At 44.8% G+C, this 18,643-nt stretch overlaps 1 protein-coding gene across 5 annotated transcripts in view; it reads right to left on the reverse strand.

Annotated features, from left to right (window-relative positions):
- kif9 (kinesin family member 9) overlaps positions 1-18,643 on the reverse strand; it is a 29,973-nt gene that overhangs the window by 6,038 nt on the left and 5,292 nt on the right. Inside the window, exons 3-17 of one of the 5 annotated variants that reach the window (XM_036516486.1) lie at positions 16,080-16,170; positions 15,123-15,229; positions 13,845-14,075; positions 7,052-7,135; positions 6,416-6,508; positions 6,012-6,159; positions 4,697-4,761; positions 4,437-4,514; positions 4,032-4,100; positions 3,560-3,664; positions 3,239-3,294; positions 2,548-2,638; positions 2,077-2,210; positions 1,203-1,379; positions 420-628 (exon numbers count right to left, since the gene is read on the reverse strand). In XM_036516486.1, coding sequence (XP_036372379.1) covers positions 420-628; positions 1,203-1,379; positions 2,077-2,210; positions 2,548-2,638; positions 3,239-3,294; positions 3,560-3,664; positions 4,032-4,100; positions 4,437-4,514; positions 4,697-4,761; positions 6,012-6,159; positions 6,416-6,508; positions 7,052-7,135; positions 13,845-14,075; positions 15,123-15,229; positions 16,080-16,170 — 1,738 coding nt within the window. Of the gene's footprint in view, positions 1-419; positions 629-1,202; positions 1,380-2,076; positions 2,211-2,547; positions 2,639-3,238; positions 3,295-3,559; positions 3,665-4,031; positions 4,101-4,436; positions 4,515-4,696; positions 4,762-6,011; positions 6,160-6,415; positions 6,509-7,051; positions 7,136-13,844; positions 14,076-15,122; positions 15,230-16,079; positions 16,246-18,643 lie in introns of those variants that run through there. The other 4 variants (XM_036516479.1, XM_036516496.1, XM_036516505.1 and 1 more) reach the window with 4 other exon arrangements.

An 18,643-nucleotide genomic window follows, 5' to 3' on the forward strand; every position in this document is an offset into this window, starting at 1 on the left:
AATAGGCTATGCCTTGCAATCAATGTATTATGCTAACGTTTGGGCAAACAGAGGCCAAAAATGAAATAGTGCAACACCGCTCACTTTGCTGTAGCCTACGGTGGCTCGTGCAAAACCTTGTTGTAGATGTGCACTAAATAAGAAAACGTTATCTCTTACTCTATGATATGGATGCCATCGCTATACAGGCTAAAGTTGGCGGTTTGCGGGTTGGGTCGGGTTCGGGTGATTGATAAACACATATTTTTGCGGGTTGGTTTTGCGATGCGGATTGGCTCTTATAACGGGTCGGGTGGGTATGGGTATTAAAAAAACCCTGACCCGCGCATCACTACTGCAGAGTTTTTCAGGTAGGTATGTAATGTGCTTGAGAGTCCCCTCCACAGTAATGTAGCCCCACAGTAGCCCCACAGACAGACCCTGGGGCTGGTTTTGCTCCCTCCACTGCTGCAGTGTGGCACCAGCCCGGTCGATCTCCTGCTTGCCCGCATTCAGCCCGTCTGTCAGCTCCCTCAGGCGCCTGCGACACCCCAGAAGCACCGCCTTGTTCTGCGTCAGGATGCTGTTGATCTCACTCCCGCGCTCTGCCTTGAACACCTCAAAGGCCTCCGCTTTGGGAGGAGGGGAGCTGGGAATGTGAGAGATGGGCGCAGAGAGGTCTGAGGTCATTAAAGGAAAAGTATCGGTGGTGATGGTGTTACGGTGCTCCATTTCATCTGGAGAGTGACAGTGGAGTTGGGGACAGTGTTTTGTGTGTTCATCAGACTCTGTGTAAAGTCAGGGCTGGAGAGGTAATGCAGGAGGCTTTGGTTAAGGGCCACGTCTTGGTCATATAAAAGGCACCGATCGATGGCTGCATCTCACACCAGAGCGCACTCAACACAATCTGTGATGCTACCTCACATAAAGAGGGCAATGAGCCTGGTGGTGCAAATCAGAATGCACATGCCAGAAATACTATTTAACACAGTATCAGGCACATCAATGAACTTGTCATCAACTGCACTGCAAAGGCGGTTCTCACCCACCAGATAAATAATCCACATGTACATAAGAATGACTGCATTCATGGCATGTCGCATGGACACTCTGTAAGATTCACTAGCTTGAAATATGTATCTGTAACTAAGATGCTGTAACTGTAGTAGCTCTATCTTGAGGTGTTTGATTACAAGGAAAGAGTAGAATACTCTTTTCCATACTCTGTCCTGGAGAGTGCTCTGTGCCCAGGTGGTGGCCCTGGTGAGGCCTGGCTATGCAGCTCAGGTTCCTGGCCCTCCATGTCTTTCTGGGACACCAGGAGGTTCATCCTGGATGTGGACACAACCTCCATCTCCTTCGCCTGGGCTGGGCTCCTCACCCCCTCCATTCTCCCTTGGCTGAGAAGATTTTGAGGGCAGTGAAAGTCATTGGGATATGAGATTCACATAGGAGTTAGGAACTCTGCAGCCTACAGTGTGACTGTGAACAGAAGCATTCAGTCAGTGTGGTTGAAAAAGCCAGGACATGATGGTAGTATACATGCTGCCCAGTGCAGACAGTGACGAATATATGTTATTTTATCCTAAATCATTTTTTTCTTATTCTCCAGCTTGTTATATTTGCTGTTTAATCCAGCTGGTTCTAATTCTCTCTTAGATTCCTAGTACTAACTTCACTACTACTTGGGTCTTCAATCGTTTTAGGTATTTAACCACCATGGATAATATTAGCAATATGCGTTTCATCTCATTTTTATGCACTTGCATCACCAGTTTTCAGCTGGTAACCTGAAGTGTAACTGCAAACATTTTTTGTAATATTATGAATATTCATTTATCAAGTCTCAGCTTCATTGCACTTCAACAGCCATTTTAACTGTATCTCACTGCACTCTCCCCCATTCAGTCATGTTGCTAGGCTAATCTTGGAGTGCTCTGAAGTAATGCATTTTTGTTCATTTAAACAAACAAACCATGCTGGTCAAGTAAAATTCTGCAAGAAAATCAGTTTGGAGCAAATTCTGTGTTGCACATTTTTTGCTGAATCCAAGCAGACTTTTGCTTATTGTTAGCAACTACATGCCCCTGCACTCACCTGTGGAATTCTTTGCCTTTTTTGGGTTTGGTCCTCTGGGGGGAAGGGGGTCTATTGTTCCTCTCTGAAGCAGGTGCCAAACCAACTGCAAAACTATGCTCCACTTCCCCTACAGAACTCCTGGGTCCCTGCAGCTGAAACACAAGGGACACATCACAAGGAACACAGCTGATTTAGTACAATACTCTGAACGGAAGCAGCCCTCCTTTAAGGCAGGGACACCTTTGTCTCAAGAAAGCTCTATGTATAGCTCACAGCTACTGAATGTGTGTGTAAAAAATACCACTTCATCATATAATGTTTAAACTTCTCAGAAGAGACATTTTGCATGATTCACAGGAAAGGTCTCTTCAATAATTCATAATTCTTAAAAAAAAGGATCACATTGGATTTGAATTTTATGATACCGCTATAGCCATCACACACTGTGAAGTGGGTTATGATTTATGAACACACTAAATTAACACTCACCTTTGCATTAACAGGGGACTCTGTGCACAGTGTTTTTTCCACCAGGTTGTACTGCTGACTCAACTTGGCTTTTACTTTCTGTTCCTGCTGCCTGCACAACACATAGAATTCATCCATAAGATCACCAACACCCATTAAGCTGCAGGGCCTGGGCCTGAAGACCTTCATTTCAGGCAAGGACCTGATATATTAATTATGTCTTCATTTGGGAAATTCAACATACTTTTACACTCAGAGTCAGAGCTAGACTAGAGTCGACCCAATGTTGACATGAGCCCCACTGTCTGGATTTATTTTAAATTACAGAGTGTCTGCAGAAACAATTAAATATGGTGTAACAACGCTGTCAGAGCAACTGTTAGCGATGTCTGCTGTGCCAGTGTGTGGTTTGCTAAACTCCAGTCCAACCCAGGAGGTGGCCTGGTGCCAGCACAGACCAGCATTGTTTAATACCTGGGGGCAGTGACCTTTTCACTTTCACATTTAAACTGGGAAAGAGATCAAGACAGACCAGACTGTTTTTTGTTTGAACATATGAAAGGCTCTTTAGATTCCCTCCCCAGTTCAGAGAGGGTAAACAGTCCAGACTCACTTTTCGTATTACACCACACAGTGTGTGGAGATGAACCTCAACACATTATGGTAATTATGAATGAAGACAATAAGGGCGGGGGGGCTGCATGCTACTCACTGTAGAGCGAGCCTGAACTGGGCAAACACCTCCTGCACCTGCCTGATGCTTACTATCTGCAATGGCAAAATAATGAGACAACGAGAAACTGCAGCAAAAATGAACAAGCGCATTTTCTTTACCGTCAATGAGGATTCAGTTGATAGAATAATCCAGAAGTCACATAATCATTTTAGGGTTAATCTCTATACCATAACAAGAATATGAAGAGCATACTCTGAGAAACAACATTCCAACTGATCTCTAAATGTAAGATGGGAGCGCTCATCTTATTTACTGCTACATGAGCCGAGAGCACAAAGGAATCAGCAGTTCTCTCACTTTGATCTCATCTGTGGTTCCATCCAGGTATCCATGAACCTGGCTCTGGATATCTGCTACTTGGGTCTCACTTAGTGTATTGTAGGATGTCCCCATCTGGTTGGCCTTTTTGGAGGGGAAGAGGAAGATATTTTGGCATGGCTTCAACAAGAGAATATTTTCTTAAAAGGTAAAAGCCTATCGAACAGCTATACATTCACAATCAACCACATTGAATAGTATGTACTAAAAGGTCACCTCATTTAATTTACAGTGCAATACACAACTGACATACAATATTACATTCTCACAACTGTGAGACATTGTGACACCTTCATTGCAAGAACACTGTGTGCTAATAGGGATACCCTTGAGAACATGTTCAATATCACTGTAAATGAAAGATCTGTGAAGGGTGAGAATCCCCCAGGTAAAGTATCAGCAGGCCTTTGCGGTCTAGACAAAATCTTTCTGAAAGGGAGTGTAAACTCACCAATGTGTCTTTAATGGACAGCTCCTGCTTCAGCAACTGTATCTCCTTCTGCAGCTTCTTCACCTGGACCTGCACAAACAACACTTTATCACCGCCTCTCCTCATGCAATTACTACCTGAATGGGCTCTGTGTAACATGCAATCCAGCTTTCATCATCTGCTTGCTTTCTTTGATGACTTTTCTAAATTCTCAGACATCTCCATGCCTAACAAAATCTCAGCATACCATTTGTCAGTTTACTTCTGCCTGAAGGTCTGCATTTTCTGACTTTACAATGAAGTGCTACTCATCTGGGACAACCTTCTGGTTCAGTGGACATTGCTAGTCCACACAGTGGGACACACACATATTGTACATGGAACAGCACTGTATTTTCCATTGCGGTGACTGAATGTCATACAGACCACAGGGTCAATGTGCTCATTGACAGCTGGCTTTGTGCGAACGTTCTTCATCCTGCTGGCGAAGCGAAGAGTTGACAGCTACAACAAACAGAAACACATAGCACCATGGTTGCAGTGGAACACATACGTACTGGGAGGCATTGGTTGCTGTCTTGGTCTCTTGATGAATCATTCCATGACACCCCTGACCCAGTTTTGGTTCTGTCATGTAGTACAGTAGTCATAAGGTGTTCCTACTGCAGTCGATCCTCTGTGCTTACCGTCTCCTCAATCTGATCAGCCTCTCCATAAATATTAGCCACCAGCACTGTGTTGCAGTTTCCACCTGCGGAAGGGAATGGGCCTGATTACAAACATTTTACTGTACGCTGTTTAAAACGTATGATACCAAGTTTGATCGAATGACTTCATGAGCACAAATATATAACTTCCCTCACTATAAGGTCAAACAGTATGGTTGGATTTTCCATTGAACAAACCAAAATGCAGAGAAAAGAGCATTCAGGGCAGGGCAGGGCAGGGCAGGGCAGGGCAGCCCCCCCCCCCCCCCCCAAACTTAGTCACCAAACAAGAATGGCACTTGTCAGAGAGGCTACTGTGATGCAAACTGTCACTGTAACAGAGCTACAGAAGTCAGTGGCTGCAATTGAAAATAATGTCCATGGGTCAACAATCTCTAAGCTATTGCACAAAAAGGAAGAATGGCAAGGAAGGAGCCCTGGCTGAAAAAAGCACATGCTTGCCCATAAAGACCTGGAAAAACATCACTTGGAAGATACTACAAAGATATGGCAGACGATCCTGTGGTCTGATGAGACTAAAGTGGAAATTACTGGCTCAAACACTTAGTGGTATGTGTGGCGTAAAACTAACACCGCACATCAGCCAGGAAACACCATCCCCACACTGAAATACACTTGTGGTAGCATCATGTTATGTGGGTGCTTTTCAGCAGCAGGGACTGGCAATCTGGTGAAGATTGATGGGAAGATGAATTCTGCACAGAACATAGACATTTTGGATTACAAAAACCTACTCCCCTCTGCCAGAAAGTGTAAACTAGGGAGGAAGCTTGTGTTTCAGGACAACAACCCAAAGCACACTGCCACAGCAACACTCGATTGGCTTAAAATGAAGGAAATTGACATACTTGAGTGGTCATGTCAGAATCCTGACCCTAACCCCATTGAACATCTGTGGAAAGACCACATAATTGCTGTCCACTGCTGCTCCCCAACTAACCAGGTACAGCTTGAGCAATTTTGCAAGGAGGAATGGGTAAATATTGCTCCATCACGTTGTGGAAAATTAAGAGACTTATCCAAAAAGACTGATGGCTATAATAGCTGTGAAAGGTGGTTCAACCAAGTAGTAAAGAAGAGCGAAGTAGACATGTATTTATATAGTGTATGTATATACATACATATAAATGCCATGGCAATGTTGTGGCATGTGTATCATTGACTACAGTATCTGTCTATCAAGCTCTCAGCCTTGCCTGCTAACCCTGTGCTTTGATGTGGTATCTCCCATTGGCAAGAACCCCATATATAAGGCACCTGTGACCCAGCTCACCCAGTGAGTCCTTGAGGGCGTGGGTCAGCTTGCTCTGTCTGAAGGGCACATGATCCCGGCGCCGGTCAGCCAAGGCCCGGATGGCCTGCTCCAGGAAGGACAAGGACTTGTTGATGTACATGGTCTCTTTGAGCATCTGGCCCTCTGACTAACCAGCAGAGAGGGAGAGAGATGAGAGAAAGAAGTGACTAGATCATGATTACAGTGATCAATGGAGACAGATTAAAAAAGGGAGAGTGGCGCCTGACTGAAGACATTTAATTGTTTATTGATGATCACATCACAGCAATACTGCAAAAACATATCCTTAACACTCAGGCTGAAATCTTTACCATATCTCACAGGAGTAATTCCTTATTTTTGTAGACTGAAAGAGTAAATGGAAACAGTCCACTGAAACTCACTCCAGTTTTGCCTAATCTTTCTGATCCAGCCAGATCCACCAGGTTCAGTTTGGAGGAGACATACTTGGGGTTCGACAGACTCCTTGAATGCGACTGTGAACACACAGCAATGATGAGTGTGTACCTCGTGGTCAGTAATATTGAGTTAGATTGGTCAGTGGTTAGGACTACAGGTGGTATCAAAGAAAACTGGGAAATACAAACACAAGATGATGGAAACAGTCTAACCCAGGGGTTTTCTGATTCAGGCTTGGGACCTAGAGCATTATCACAAGAGAGAGGGTAACATGGACACAATTTATGTCTCCAAAACAAAACTGAAAAAAGGTAAACAGATGTGTGAGTTGTTTTGCATGGCTGAGAACATTAATATGCTGGGTCCAGTGAAGATAAGGGTTAAGGCATGTGGGAAGTCAGCAACTGACCTCCCAGAGACGGCAGTCTTCAGTCTTCATTCTTCTGCAAGTGCCTAGCACAGAAGCCAGGAGCTTTTTTTTTCTTTTTTTGACAACTCACAACGTGTGGTTCTCAGTTAATTCCCGATTTTCGCAAAAAGGTGACAAGTTTGCCTCCCTGTAAGTTTGACAACCGCTGGCCAAAGCCATTCATTTGTATTGAGGGCAGATATCTACATACCTCAATATGGACTGTGAAGATGCAATGAGATCTAGAAGAATTTCTATTCATGACATGAGCTCCAATGATTCGGTTCATCTCCCCCTGAAAATATTGTAAGCAGGAACAGTTGGTTATAATCATTTATTATCAATAATACATTGACATATGTGCATAAAAGTATATCATGATGGTAAATCAAATATTTTTGTTTACTGGTGAATAAAAACGCACAGCCAGTTTATTCAGTCATGCTGGCATTTGCAGCCAAAAGATTTCAACTGATTTCCAAGAAATGACAGTGATCAAAATAAGGACATGAACATTATTACTTTTGAAGTCTAACAACTAACCACATTTGAGAAGAAGTAGGTGCAATGCAGCGAGAAAAATTATCTGTAAACTCTAAATATGGCAAGCGTTACTGATTGAAAGATTCGGAAGCAACAGCATTACATGAAAATGAATGCACAGTAAGCAATGACCATATTTTTGCACACTGTCAAAATCATGACAAGCATTGCTGCTATGATGGACCACAGACCACCTGTATGTATGTATGTCCTTGGCGCCTTCCAAAATGGCAGCCACGGTGTTACAGTGCTCCCTCTACTACATAGGTTCTTATTGTAAAGTTATACTTTTTTCTCCAACATGCGCTACAGCTACAATCGGAATACACTCCTAAACATCAGGGAATTAATACCGACTGTTTCATCTCCGTTGTTTTTGAGTCCATCGGAGGAAATCCGCGATTGCATACTTCCTGGAGACAACTGGAAAAGCCGCCCGTTCTACAAGCAAAAGGTGCAGTGCTACAGGGGTCGGCGAGCTGGTGCCCTCCTCAACTGGAGGAGGAGAGGACACCGCTCCCGGCCATTTGCATGTCAAACGTGCGTTCTCTCTGTAATAAAGTGGATGAAGTCAATCTACTTTTACGGACCAACAAAGATTTTCAAAGGAACTCTGCATTATTCTTCTGCGAAACATGGCTGCACGACGACATCACAGACACCACCGTGGATTTAGCTGGATATCAGCTAATCAGAGCCGATCGGGATATAGCGGCATGCAGGAAATCTAAGAGAGGAGGTATGTTTTTTCCATCAATAACAACTGGTGCTCGGATGTAGCAAAACATACCAACATTGCTCGAGTATCCTGAAATCAGTTTTTATCAAGTGCAAAATACTACTCCATGAGAGAATTCTCGTCTGTTATCCTTGCGGGTGTTTACATCCCCCCACAAGCCCCCGTTTGAGAAACACAACACTTCCTGGCTGAGCAAATTTCCTCCGTGGAAAACTCTCAGCCGAACTCGGTACTTCTGTCATGGGAGATTTCAACTCGTGTAATCTCTCACAAGAGCTGCCGAGCTACAAACAGCTGGTGATGTGCGCCATGCGTGACGGTAAAACACTGGATCACTTTTATTCCACCATCAAACATGCATACCGCTCCATCCCCCGCGCCCCTTGGACACTCAGATCACTGCATAATACAGATGGTCCCGACATACAGACAGCAGCTGAAGAGGGCTAAACCAACCAGGACCACAGTAAGGAGATGGACTCCAGAAGCAACAGACATGCTTCAGGACTGCATAGAGTCCACTGACTGGGAGTCTCTGAGAGGCCCTGAGGACAACAACAACTCATTTGCTGACACTGTATGTTCACATACCAACTTCTGAGAGCAGATCTGCCTCCCAACCAAAAGCATCATCAAGTACAATAACCAAAAGCCCTGGTTCTCCAAACAGCTCAGAGAACTCAGGCATCACAAAGAACAGGCGTACAGGGAAGGCAATATGGATACATTCAGACTGGCTAGACAGAACCCCAAGAAGGCCATCAAATCTGCCATGGAGGAGTACAAAGTGAGGCTGGAGCATGATTCAAGCACCAACGACCCTGCAGCTATCTGGAACACACTCAAGACAATCACAAATTACAATAAGAAAATCCCTGCAATCACCCCATCCCCTGGACTAGCTGAGGACCTCAACACCTTTTACACCAGGTTTGAGAGGTCCCCTATCACACATGCTGATGGCCCATCATCTGGGCCACCCCCATCACTTCAAGACCATCAACCCACCCCTATCCCATCTCAGGAATACAATCCAGAGCCATCAGCTGTGGAATGCCTGCCCCCCCCCCCCTTCTCTCTCACCTTCACAGAGAAGGATGTCCATAAACTCTTCACACGGCTGAATTCAAGGAAAGCCCCAGGACCTGATGGTGTCTCCCCAGCCACACTGAGGCACTGTGCCACCCAGCTCTCACCAGTGTTCTCACACATCTTCAATCAGTCTCTGAACCACCCTGTTTCAAAGCAGCCACCATTGTTCCAGTTCCAAAGAAGGACAGAATCACATGCCTGAATGACTACAGACCTGTTGACCTGACATTTGTAGTCATGAAGTGCTTTGAAAGACTCATCCTGTCCTTCTTCAAACCAATCACAGACCCCCTTCTGGACCCTCTACAGTTCGCCTACAGAGCCAACCGCTCTGTGGACGATGCTGTTAACCTCAGCCTCCACCACATACTACAGCATTTGGACTCACCCAGCACCTACGTCAGGGCTCTGTTCGTGGACTTCAGTTCAGCCTTCAATACCATCCTCCCCGACCGTCTGCACACCAAGCTGCTACAGCTGCAGGTACCCCACCCCATCTGCGAGTGAATTACAGACTTCCTGACCAACAGGAAGCAACAGGTGTGGCTTGGTACCCACCTGTCTTCCCCCCTCACCACCAACGCTGGAGCTCCACAAGGTTGTGTTCTCTCCCCATATCTGTACTCTCTGTACACCAATGACTGCACCTCCAGCCACCCCTCCATCAAGCTGGTCAAGTGCGCTGATGACACCACAGTCCACGGTCCTTGGCCTACAGGAACACTGTGTCACAGCTGGCAGCATAGTGCACAGAAAACAACCTGGACATCAATGTCAACAAGCTGGTGGAGATGGTCATGGACTTCCGGAAACACCCACCTCCACATCCCCCACTACTCATCAACAACACAGCCGTAACAGTGGTGGAGTCTGTTAAGTTTCTGGGTACCTTCATCACTAGTAACCTGAAATGGGAGACACACTCATCTAATGTTATCAAGTGGGCTCACCGGAGGATGTTCTTCCTCAGACTGCTACGGAAGATGAACATCTCCTTGAAAGTCCGCACCCAGTTCTACAGAGCCACCATCCAGAGTGTCCTCACCTCCTCCATCACTGTGTGGTACCCCGCATCCTCTGCCCACACCAAACACAGACTGGAGCTCATTGTGCGAACAGCCAGCTGACTCACAGGCCAGGAACAGGCGCCTGTGAACGTTCTGCACGATGCCAGAGCCAGGAAGCGGGTTAGTAGGATAGTGGTGGACCCATCACACCCGGCTCACTGCCTCTTCAGAAAACTCCCATCCGGCCACAGGCTCTGCTCCATCAGGACCAGGACCATGTTGCTCAAGGGCATTTGTCAATGCTTGATCATTCTCACGGACTGAGAATGATCAAGCATTGACAAATTGACTAACCTAACGTTAGTTTGACTGACTGTGCTTGCATGATGGGCCGTAGCCAGAAGCAAAAGTAGAGCAGGGTTATTTTATAGCTGTACATTTGCACTTTTTAAAACTCTTTTTCCCAGGTAAATTTGTCATTCTAATAGTCTATTGTAAAGCTGCTTTGTGACGATTGTTCGGACGATTGATAACCGCAGGGTTATTCTGTGTAGAATAAAAGAAGGTACCGGGGGTTAGTAAGACGATACACATGCAAAGACCCTACGTCTCTGTGTAGTATCTTAACTAACGCTGCACGGTGAAACTTGGCTCTTGCTTTATTTATCTCCACTAGCAATTCGTCGCTAGCTTGGAGAATCTAAACCAGGACAGGGCCTTTAGCTCGGCTGTCCGTGTCCCGTACACGTGGTACGGCCTTCGGGAGAGTGTGAGGTGCGTCCACCGCTTCTTCAGATACAGGGAGCAAGAGAAAGAGGGCAGGGAATACGTCCATCTTCTGCGGACGTGTGAAGCAAGACGGCGAGCAAAGGTATGCACCCGGTTTTTACTAGCATCACTGCAGGGGGGCATTTCCTGTTTACTGTAGCTGTCCTTGGTTTGGTGAGAGGCCGTGAAACTGCAACCTGCAATCACTGGGATCAAGTTTCACATTAACAGCGATTTATGTGTTACTGACTGTAACCTAACGTTAGTTTGACTGACTGTGCTTGCATGATGGGCCATAGCCAGAAGCAAAAGTAGAGCAGGGTTCTTTTATAGCTGTACATTTGCACTTTTTAAAACTCTTTTTCCCAAGAAAATTTGTAATTCTAATAGTCTATTGTAAAGCTGCTTTGTGACAACTTGTGTGTAAAAAGTGCTATACAAATAAAAATGAATTGAACTGAATTGTGTACTGTATAATGTAGGCTAAACAGACTTTAACCAACTCACTTACTCTTTCTTAACCAACTCACTTTTATGGCATTTTGAATCATTCCTGTAAAATCAGTGGGCTAGTCCCTTCTTGTGAGCAAAGATGTTTCTGTTGTGGACATGAATGGGTTAAAAAGACAGCGGCCCGAGGTGACCGATGTTAGCTAGCCAATATTAGCTAGCTAACCTTGAGTACTGTAAGTTAGTTGATATAGCAACATATAGTAACTCTGTTGGACCACATTGCACAGGTAACGTTAATTTTCAAAGCTGTCGAATTATGAGGCTAGCCAGTGCTGTGAGATGAAATCACATTGACAAGAAGTAGAGTACCAGCCAGTGCTGTGTTTGTGATTACTGATGAGGTTGTTAGTTTGGTTAACGTTACAAGTGTAGGGGGAAGTTAGTCTTCTTCACACAGGGAATGCCAATTATGCAGGGACAATGCCTATGATTAGAGGGGGTGCCACTTACATGTAAGGAATATCCTTACATGAGGTACCAATTATGTTGGTGATAGTTAAATTAAACACATGGAGGTGCCATACAGAGCGAGCAAAGCACCCGGTTTTTACTAGCATCGCTGCAGGGGGGCTTTTCCTGTTTACTGTAGCTGTCCTTGGTTTGGTGAGAGGCCGTAAAACTGCAACCTGCAATCACTGGGATCGCGTTTCACATTAAAAGCAATTTATGTGTTACTGTCCGTAAAAGTTGAACAAATAAAATGAACAAATCTATCTGTGGACGGCATTGTACCTACACAAGCTACCTAGCAGTTTCAGAGACGTGTGACAGTTGCCTCACTGTTGCTTGGCAACAGAGCTACGCGCTGCCTGCTACCACTCTCTCTCCCACTCTTTCCTCAGCAAACACAGTTTTTCTAAAACTTTTAGGCAGACTGTTCCTGAATCATTTGTCAATTGGTAAACCATACAATTCAGTATTATATATAGCGTTTGATAACAGTGAGTGTTAGCTAGCAAGCCTTGTTAACTAGCTAGCTAACATTAAATTACATTAGCTAACGCTAGCTACTTAGCTAGCTAGCTAGCTCGATAACGTTTATCTGATACCAAATGATACAATGTCATTCGGAAGCGCTGCTGTCCCACAGTAGTGAATGGACCGGTTCAACAGATACAGTATGTGAACATAGTAAATATGTAACGTTAATATTTACCTAGAGTGACCATATTTTGGTTTTCAAAAAAGTAGACACTAGTTAGTAAACACTATAATGAGCCGCCTCTTATTGCTGAGCTGAGCCAAATGATCTGGCTCACTAAAAGAGCAAGAATTCCCATCACTACTATGTTCTAAACATTAGCCTAATAGACGTGTCAGCAGTGGGATTTGTAACGATATCAAAACACTTTCGTTCTCAAAATAAAATCATGTTCATTCACACACACATTTAATACAAAATGTCAGCCTGAGAGGGAAAAAATGACCGAGGTCCAGACCTCGGCGACCTCATAGCCGGCTACTGAGGTGTGCATGAAAATGCAGTTAACGTCCGTTACAGTGCCCATGCGCATGAACATGACACCAGCTCTGACAGAGGCAGCGGGAATTGATTAAACCAGTAGTATTAGTTAGCCAGCCTGTTAACATAACATTGCTTTTTCGTATGATTACCATTGACATAATATATGACAAAAATAAATAAATATTTTAACCTCTCTTGTGGGACATTTCAAGCACTCTTGGGGGCCCTCTGGTGGCCACGGGGGCCCTAAGCAGGCGCTTAGTTCGCTTATGCGTCGGCCAGCTCTGCTCAAGGGTGAAAGTGTTTGTTGGCAGGCTGGCAACATATTTTTACTAGTGACACTAAACAAAAACACATTCGCTCAACCCTTGCCAAGCCCTTGACCTTTGCGAAATTTCTGTGTAAAATTTGAATACCCACAACCCCCCCCCCAATCTCCTTGCCAGAGTGTCTACAGAGAAAACAGTAAGATACTTTTTACATATTCACTTCATAATACCAGCAGTCCAGAATTCTGAATTTCAAACTGAATTTCACAAAATTCAACTCAACTGAAACTTAAACGTTTTTCACAGGGCAGCAGTATAGCATGGTGATTAAGGAGTAGGGCTCATAACCAAAAGGTTGCCAGTTTGATTCCTGCTGTTGCACTGCTGCTGTGCCCTTTAGGCAAGGTACTCTTCCCACAATTACCTCAGTAAATACCCAGCTGTATAAATGGGTAACTAACCAATGTCAGTTGCTGTGCCTGTAATGTAATGTTCACTTCAACATGACTCCAACTGTTCTGTCACAGTTCTCTGTAACACTCTGTACACAAACATTAAAACTGATTTATACTTATACGTCCAAGCAGCAGAGATACGGATACAGCAACCTCAAAGAGCAGGTTGAAGGCCTCCTCCTCGCTGTGGACCACATGCACCGACAAACCCCTCACAGTCACGCCACTGGTGCCTTCATCCACGATGGTCACGGCCCCGGGCCCCCCTGCCAGGGCCTCCTGCTGTGAGCACAGCAGGTCCAACAGTGTCTCATTGTAGATCTCCAGGAAGGACAGGCGCACTGTGATGATGTGGTCAGAGCGCTGCTCCACCTCCCGAAACACCTGCATCGTCAAGGTGAAGAGACAGGGGGAGATCAGGGGTAAGATAATTCACAAATACAAATGAATAATTAAAAAATTTAAAGTTAAAAAACTGATTGCAAGACCCCTTCTCACTGACTCTTCTGTCTGGATGTTAACACATTTTTAGATGTTTACAACACTGCATGTGTCACACCCGCTCCCAGTCAGCCAGCTCAGCCACGCCCAGTTGAGCCCGGCTCAACCTCACCCACTCATCAAGAGCACCTGTGACTCGTTCCTCAGTCAAGTCCTGGCTACATAAGGACTCAGTTTATGTTGCCTCATTGTGAGGTTTTGTTTGTTGAAACCCTGCCAAGCTTGCACTCTGCCATTCTGTGTTTGGCCCGCTGTTTTTGACCCTTGCCTGTTTAGACCTTGTTCATGTTTGGATCTGTTTTTGTACTGCTGCTTCTCATTGCTTACCAAGTTTTCGTCCCTGACTATGCTTCGATTTCTGTCATTAAACATCCCAGATCTTGGATCCCAGTCTGTTTTCATTACAGCATGATTCTTCTAACCGCAGCTTCTGCTACTAACAGTAACATCTTAATTTTACCTAAGGAACCAAAAGTTTAGCTTAAACCAGTATGTTTTCTCCTGCTTAAACAATAGGAAACCTGCCTACATGTTTTCTCCTAATACCTAGTAGGTAGTAGGTAAAATATATAAAATATTGCCAAAATCCTGTAATTCTGTCATTATTTAAAATGCCCTCAATAAATTATTAAAGATTCATTTTATTTTCCCTGTGTATGACCAAAGAGACACTGTGTACACTGGAGCGAGGACTCCCACACTGCCAAGGTCAACGACATCTATTCCAGCCTGACTGATGCAACTACGTTATTCAGAATTAGGACAAAACAAACAACACTAGCATCTCTGGCACTCCCAAGTCCACAGTTGTCATGTGTGTATCAGCGAGCAGGGAATGTACTGTTTTAACGTAATGATACCAAGTGTCTATCAGGTACTCTTTAGCTGAATTATTCTTCCTTCATGCATGAATCTAAGGGAGAGAAGTACCTCCTGGAGGGCACGGGGGATGATCCCTCTCTCCTTGTAGCTCTCTGTGGCTCCGGTCATAGTGTAGGTCTTTCCAGCCCCAGTTTGCCCAAAACACATCACCGTCCCTGTGAGAAACCCACACAGAACACAGACAAACACATCTATCTAAACTCTTAACTACAGCTGTATTTTGGACATGTGCTGGTCATCCTAAACATAAACACAACTGCATCAATGACAGCTGGATTCTGTATAAAGCCACTCAGCCTAAGGCATCAGAATTTTCTGATTATTATGTGCAATGAAATATTTAAAAATGTGTGTCCCTGTTACTGTGGTTACATGTTAACAAAGTACATGTTCTTATGATGGCTCCAACGAGAACAGTGAACCACTGACCAATACCTTCCTGTCATACAAAACGAGCACCTGTTTTTGCTTTTAACAGCTTTTGCCTTGTTGATCTTGATGTATACCTGGGTCAAAAAATACTATTGGCATTTCATTTGGAATGCCAAATGCTTTTTCCCTTCTTTTTCCCAATTTGGAATGCCAAATTATGTTCTTTGATGTTCCCTCTCTTGCTACAACCCATACTGTAATTGTACTGTAATTACACCACAGTCCCTGTGCTAAGCTTGTGCAGAGTTGAGTCAGAGGAAAACACTTCATACTCAACTTTATGCAGGAAAACTTATGGGCACCCGACTGACCAGCAGGGTTTGCTGATGAGCAATGGAGTGTCCTAAGCCCCTGGTTGACTGCATTCCCCTATATTGCATAGCTGAGTAAAGCTAATTTGTCTTGCCTCTATGGACTCCTGGCCATCATCAGCTGAGATCAATCCAGGCTGAGCCACTCTTGACCCCCTTTTATTCATTTTCATTGTAGCTGTTCAAGATCATCTTGCCTGATAGACTAAAAGTGAACAGATGAGCTACTCTGTGACACACGGAGGGAAAGCTGAGGACAGACCATTGTAACCATCCAGTGCCCCCAGAACCACATTCCGAGCCACGCCGTTATACACCTCCTCCTGGGACACATCGTGCAGGACTCTGTCCAGCTGGAATGACCAGGAGCTCAGCTGGTTATTCACAACACCCCTCCTGGAGTCTTTCTTCTGATGGACAATCACAGTCTAAGATAGTGAGAAGAATGGAGTAGGACAAAGGGAAAGACGTGGTGGGCAGATGGAACAGATAGGGGAAATAGATGGGAAGGAGAAATATCTATTCAAAATGGTCAAAACAAAGGAAAGGCAAAAATGTTGACACATTGATACTCCAATATTAGCGACCCTGGGTAGATGACTGCAGTTGGGTCGAAGAGGGAAATGACTGAGGACCAGCTGCAATGAAGTGATAGGAAAAACAATGCAAACCAATGAGGGGGACAATGTTGCACACGCTGAAATAAATGCTTCAGACAGATACCACGCAGGCCATGGTGATTATTCAAAGTAATACTGTACATAGAGAGCAGGTATCTACAAAACAGAAGTACAACAGAAGTGAACACAAAACTGGCCCATGCTGTCCTCCAGCATAAACAGAGTAATGAGCAGAGAGAACTTCACTAGGAAACCTGTTGATGAAGTATGATTAGCAAGGTATGAGAGAGAAGCAAGGACAGAGCATCAAATGGGCAGTAGCGTCGCTACAAGAAGCGGCGTTACTAGTTTAACTACATTTCTCAGTAGCATGGTGATAACGTCGCTATTTCCGGAATCAAATAGCTTTTCAGTAGCGAAGCTCTTTTATTGATCAAGTAGTGCGGTAGCGTCCACACAAGCTACATTTTCCCTAGCATTTCTGAAGCTCAAGCACAGCGGATTTTTCGAGAATCCTCTTTGGATCTTTCTGCTGCGGTCTGAAATGCACGGGCATAAAAGTTCACGATGCGATTGCCCCGATTAAAAAAGTGTGCACCGGATACAATTTGGGATGAACTCGGGATGCATCGTTTCTAACATCTTTGCATCGGTAAAATCCGATTTATTTATGTATAATTATTAGTAGAGGCCCTATGCCTTAATTATTTAGAAATGTGACCAATCATTTTATATTTAGATTAATTCCTCCTCTCTAAACTGTTTCTCAAGCCCGCTCTCTCATCTCCACTGCTATCAGTGGCCAATTGTCGTCTACTCTCTGGGCCAAGTGTCGCGCGAGTTGGAGGCGTGTCCAGGCGAGTCACAGATCATCATGGAGGAGAAAGAGTCACACATTCCACCGAATTGCTACAAATCAAATGTTTGGCGACACTTCAGGTTTTTCAAGAGATGCGGACAATTCGACAAGACGCATGCAATTTGCAAAATATGCAGTGCCGCTATAAAGTACACAGGCAGCACGACTTACTAAAGTCAAAAAGAAACAGCATAAATCAAAGTCAAAGTCAAAGTCAACTTTATTGTCAATTCTACAATATGCACAGGACATACGGAGGATTGAAATTGCGTTTCTCTCAGGCCCACAGTGACAATACAACAGTTCGACATAACACAATGACACTGAGAGACAAGAACAAGAATTTTCACAGAAAACAAGCTACAAATATTTACAGCAAGGGCATCCAGGCACATGGTAGGTTTATAAATATAAAAAAATAAATATAAAAATATAAGTATAAATACAGATTCCATAGGAATATGATGTAGACTGTTATATAAGTAAAGTGACTGTGCAGATCTGTGTGAGTTTGCATGTGATTAATGTTGGGAGTAGGAATGGGTGGAGAATAGTACAGGCTTCAGTATGGGGGGGGGGGGGGGGGTCAAAGTTCAGTTCTGTGTTGGAGCAGATGGCTGAGGGAGGGAAGAGAGTTCAACTTCCTAAGAGCCTGGTGGATGAAGCTGTCCCTCAACCTTCAGGTACGGGCCTGGAAGCTTCTGGGGACTGAAGACCGTGTGCAAAGGATGAGTGGGGTCAGCAGCAATGCTCTGTGCTTTACGGGCTAGGCGTGTGTTGTAGATGTCCACGAGGGAGGGGAGTGAGGCACCAGAGATCTTTTCTGTTGCATACACTATGCGCTGCAGGGTTCTCCTGTTGGCGGTGGTGCAGCTCCCAAACCACACAGTGATGCAGCTGGTAAGGATGCTCTCAATGGTGCCACGGTAGAAGGAGCACATGATGGGAACTGGGGCTCTGGCTCTTCTCAGTTTGCGGAGGAAGTAGAGGCGTTGCTGAGCTTTCTTGGCCAGTGATGTGGTGTTGTTTGACCAGGAGAGGTCCTCTATTATGTGCACACCCAGAAACTTGGTGCTACTCACCCTCTCCACAGCTGCACCACTGATGGTCAGAGGATGATGCTGGGTGTGCTCTCTCCTGAAGTCGACGACCATCTCCTTTGTTTTCTTCACATTCAGGGAGAGATTGTTGTCGCTGCACCACTTGGCAAGTTGGCTCACCTCTGTCCTGTAGTTAGCCTTCTTTGTTGGTGATGAGACCCACCACAGTTGTGTCATCCGCAAACTTGATGAAGATGTTGGAGCTGTACTTTGGTGTGCAGTCATGGGTCAGCAGCGTAAAGAGAAG

Source organism: Megalops cyprinoides, chromosome 2, assembly GCF_013368585.1.
Source record: "Megalops cyprinoides isolate fMegCyp1 chromosome 2, fMegCyp1.pri, whole genome shotgun sequence".
NCBI classification, from domain to species: domain Eukaryota; kingdom Metazoa; phylum Chordata; class Actinopteri; order Elopiformes; family Megalopidae; genus Megalops; species Megalops cyprinoides.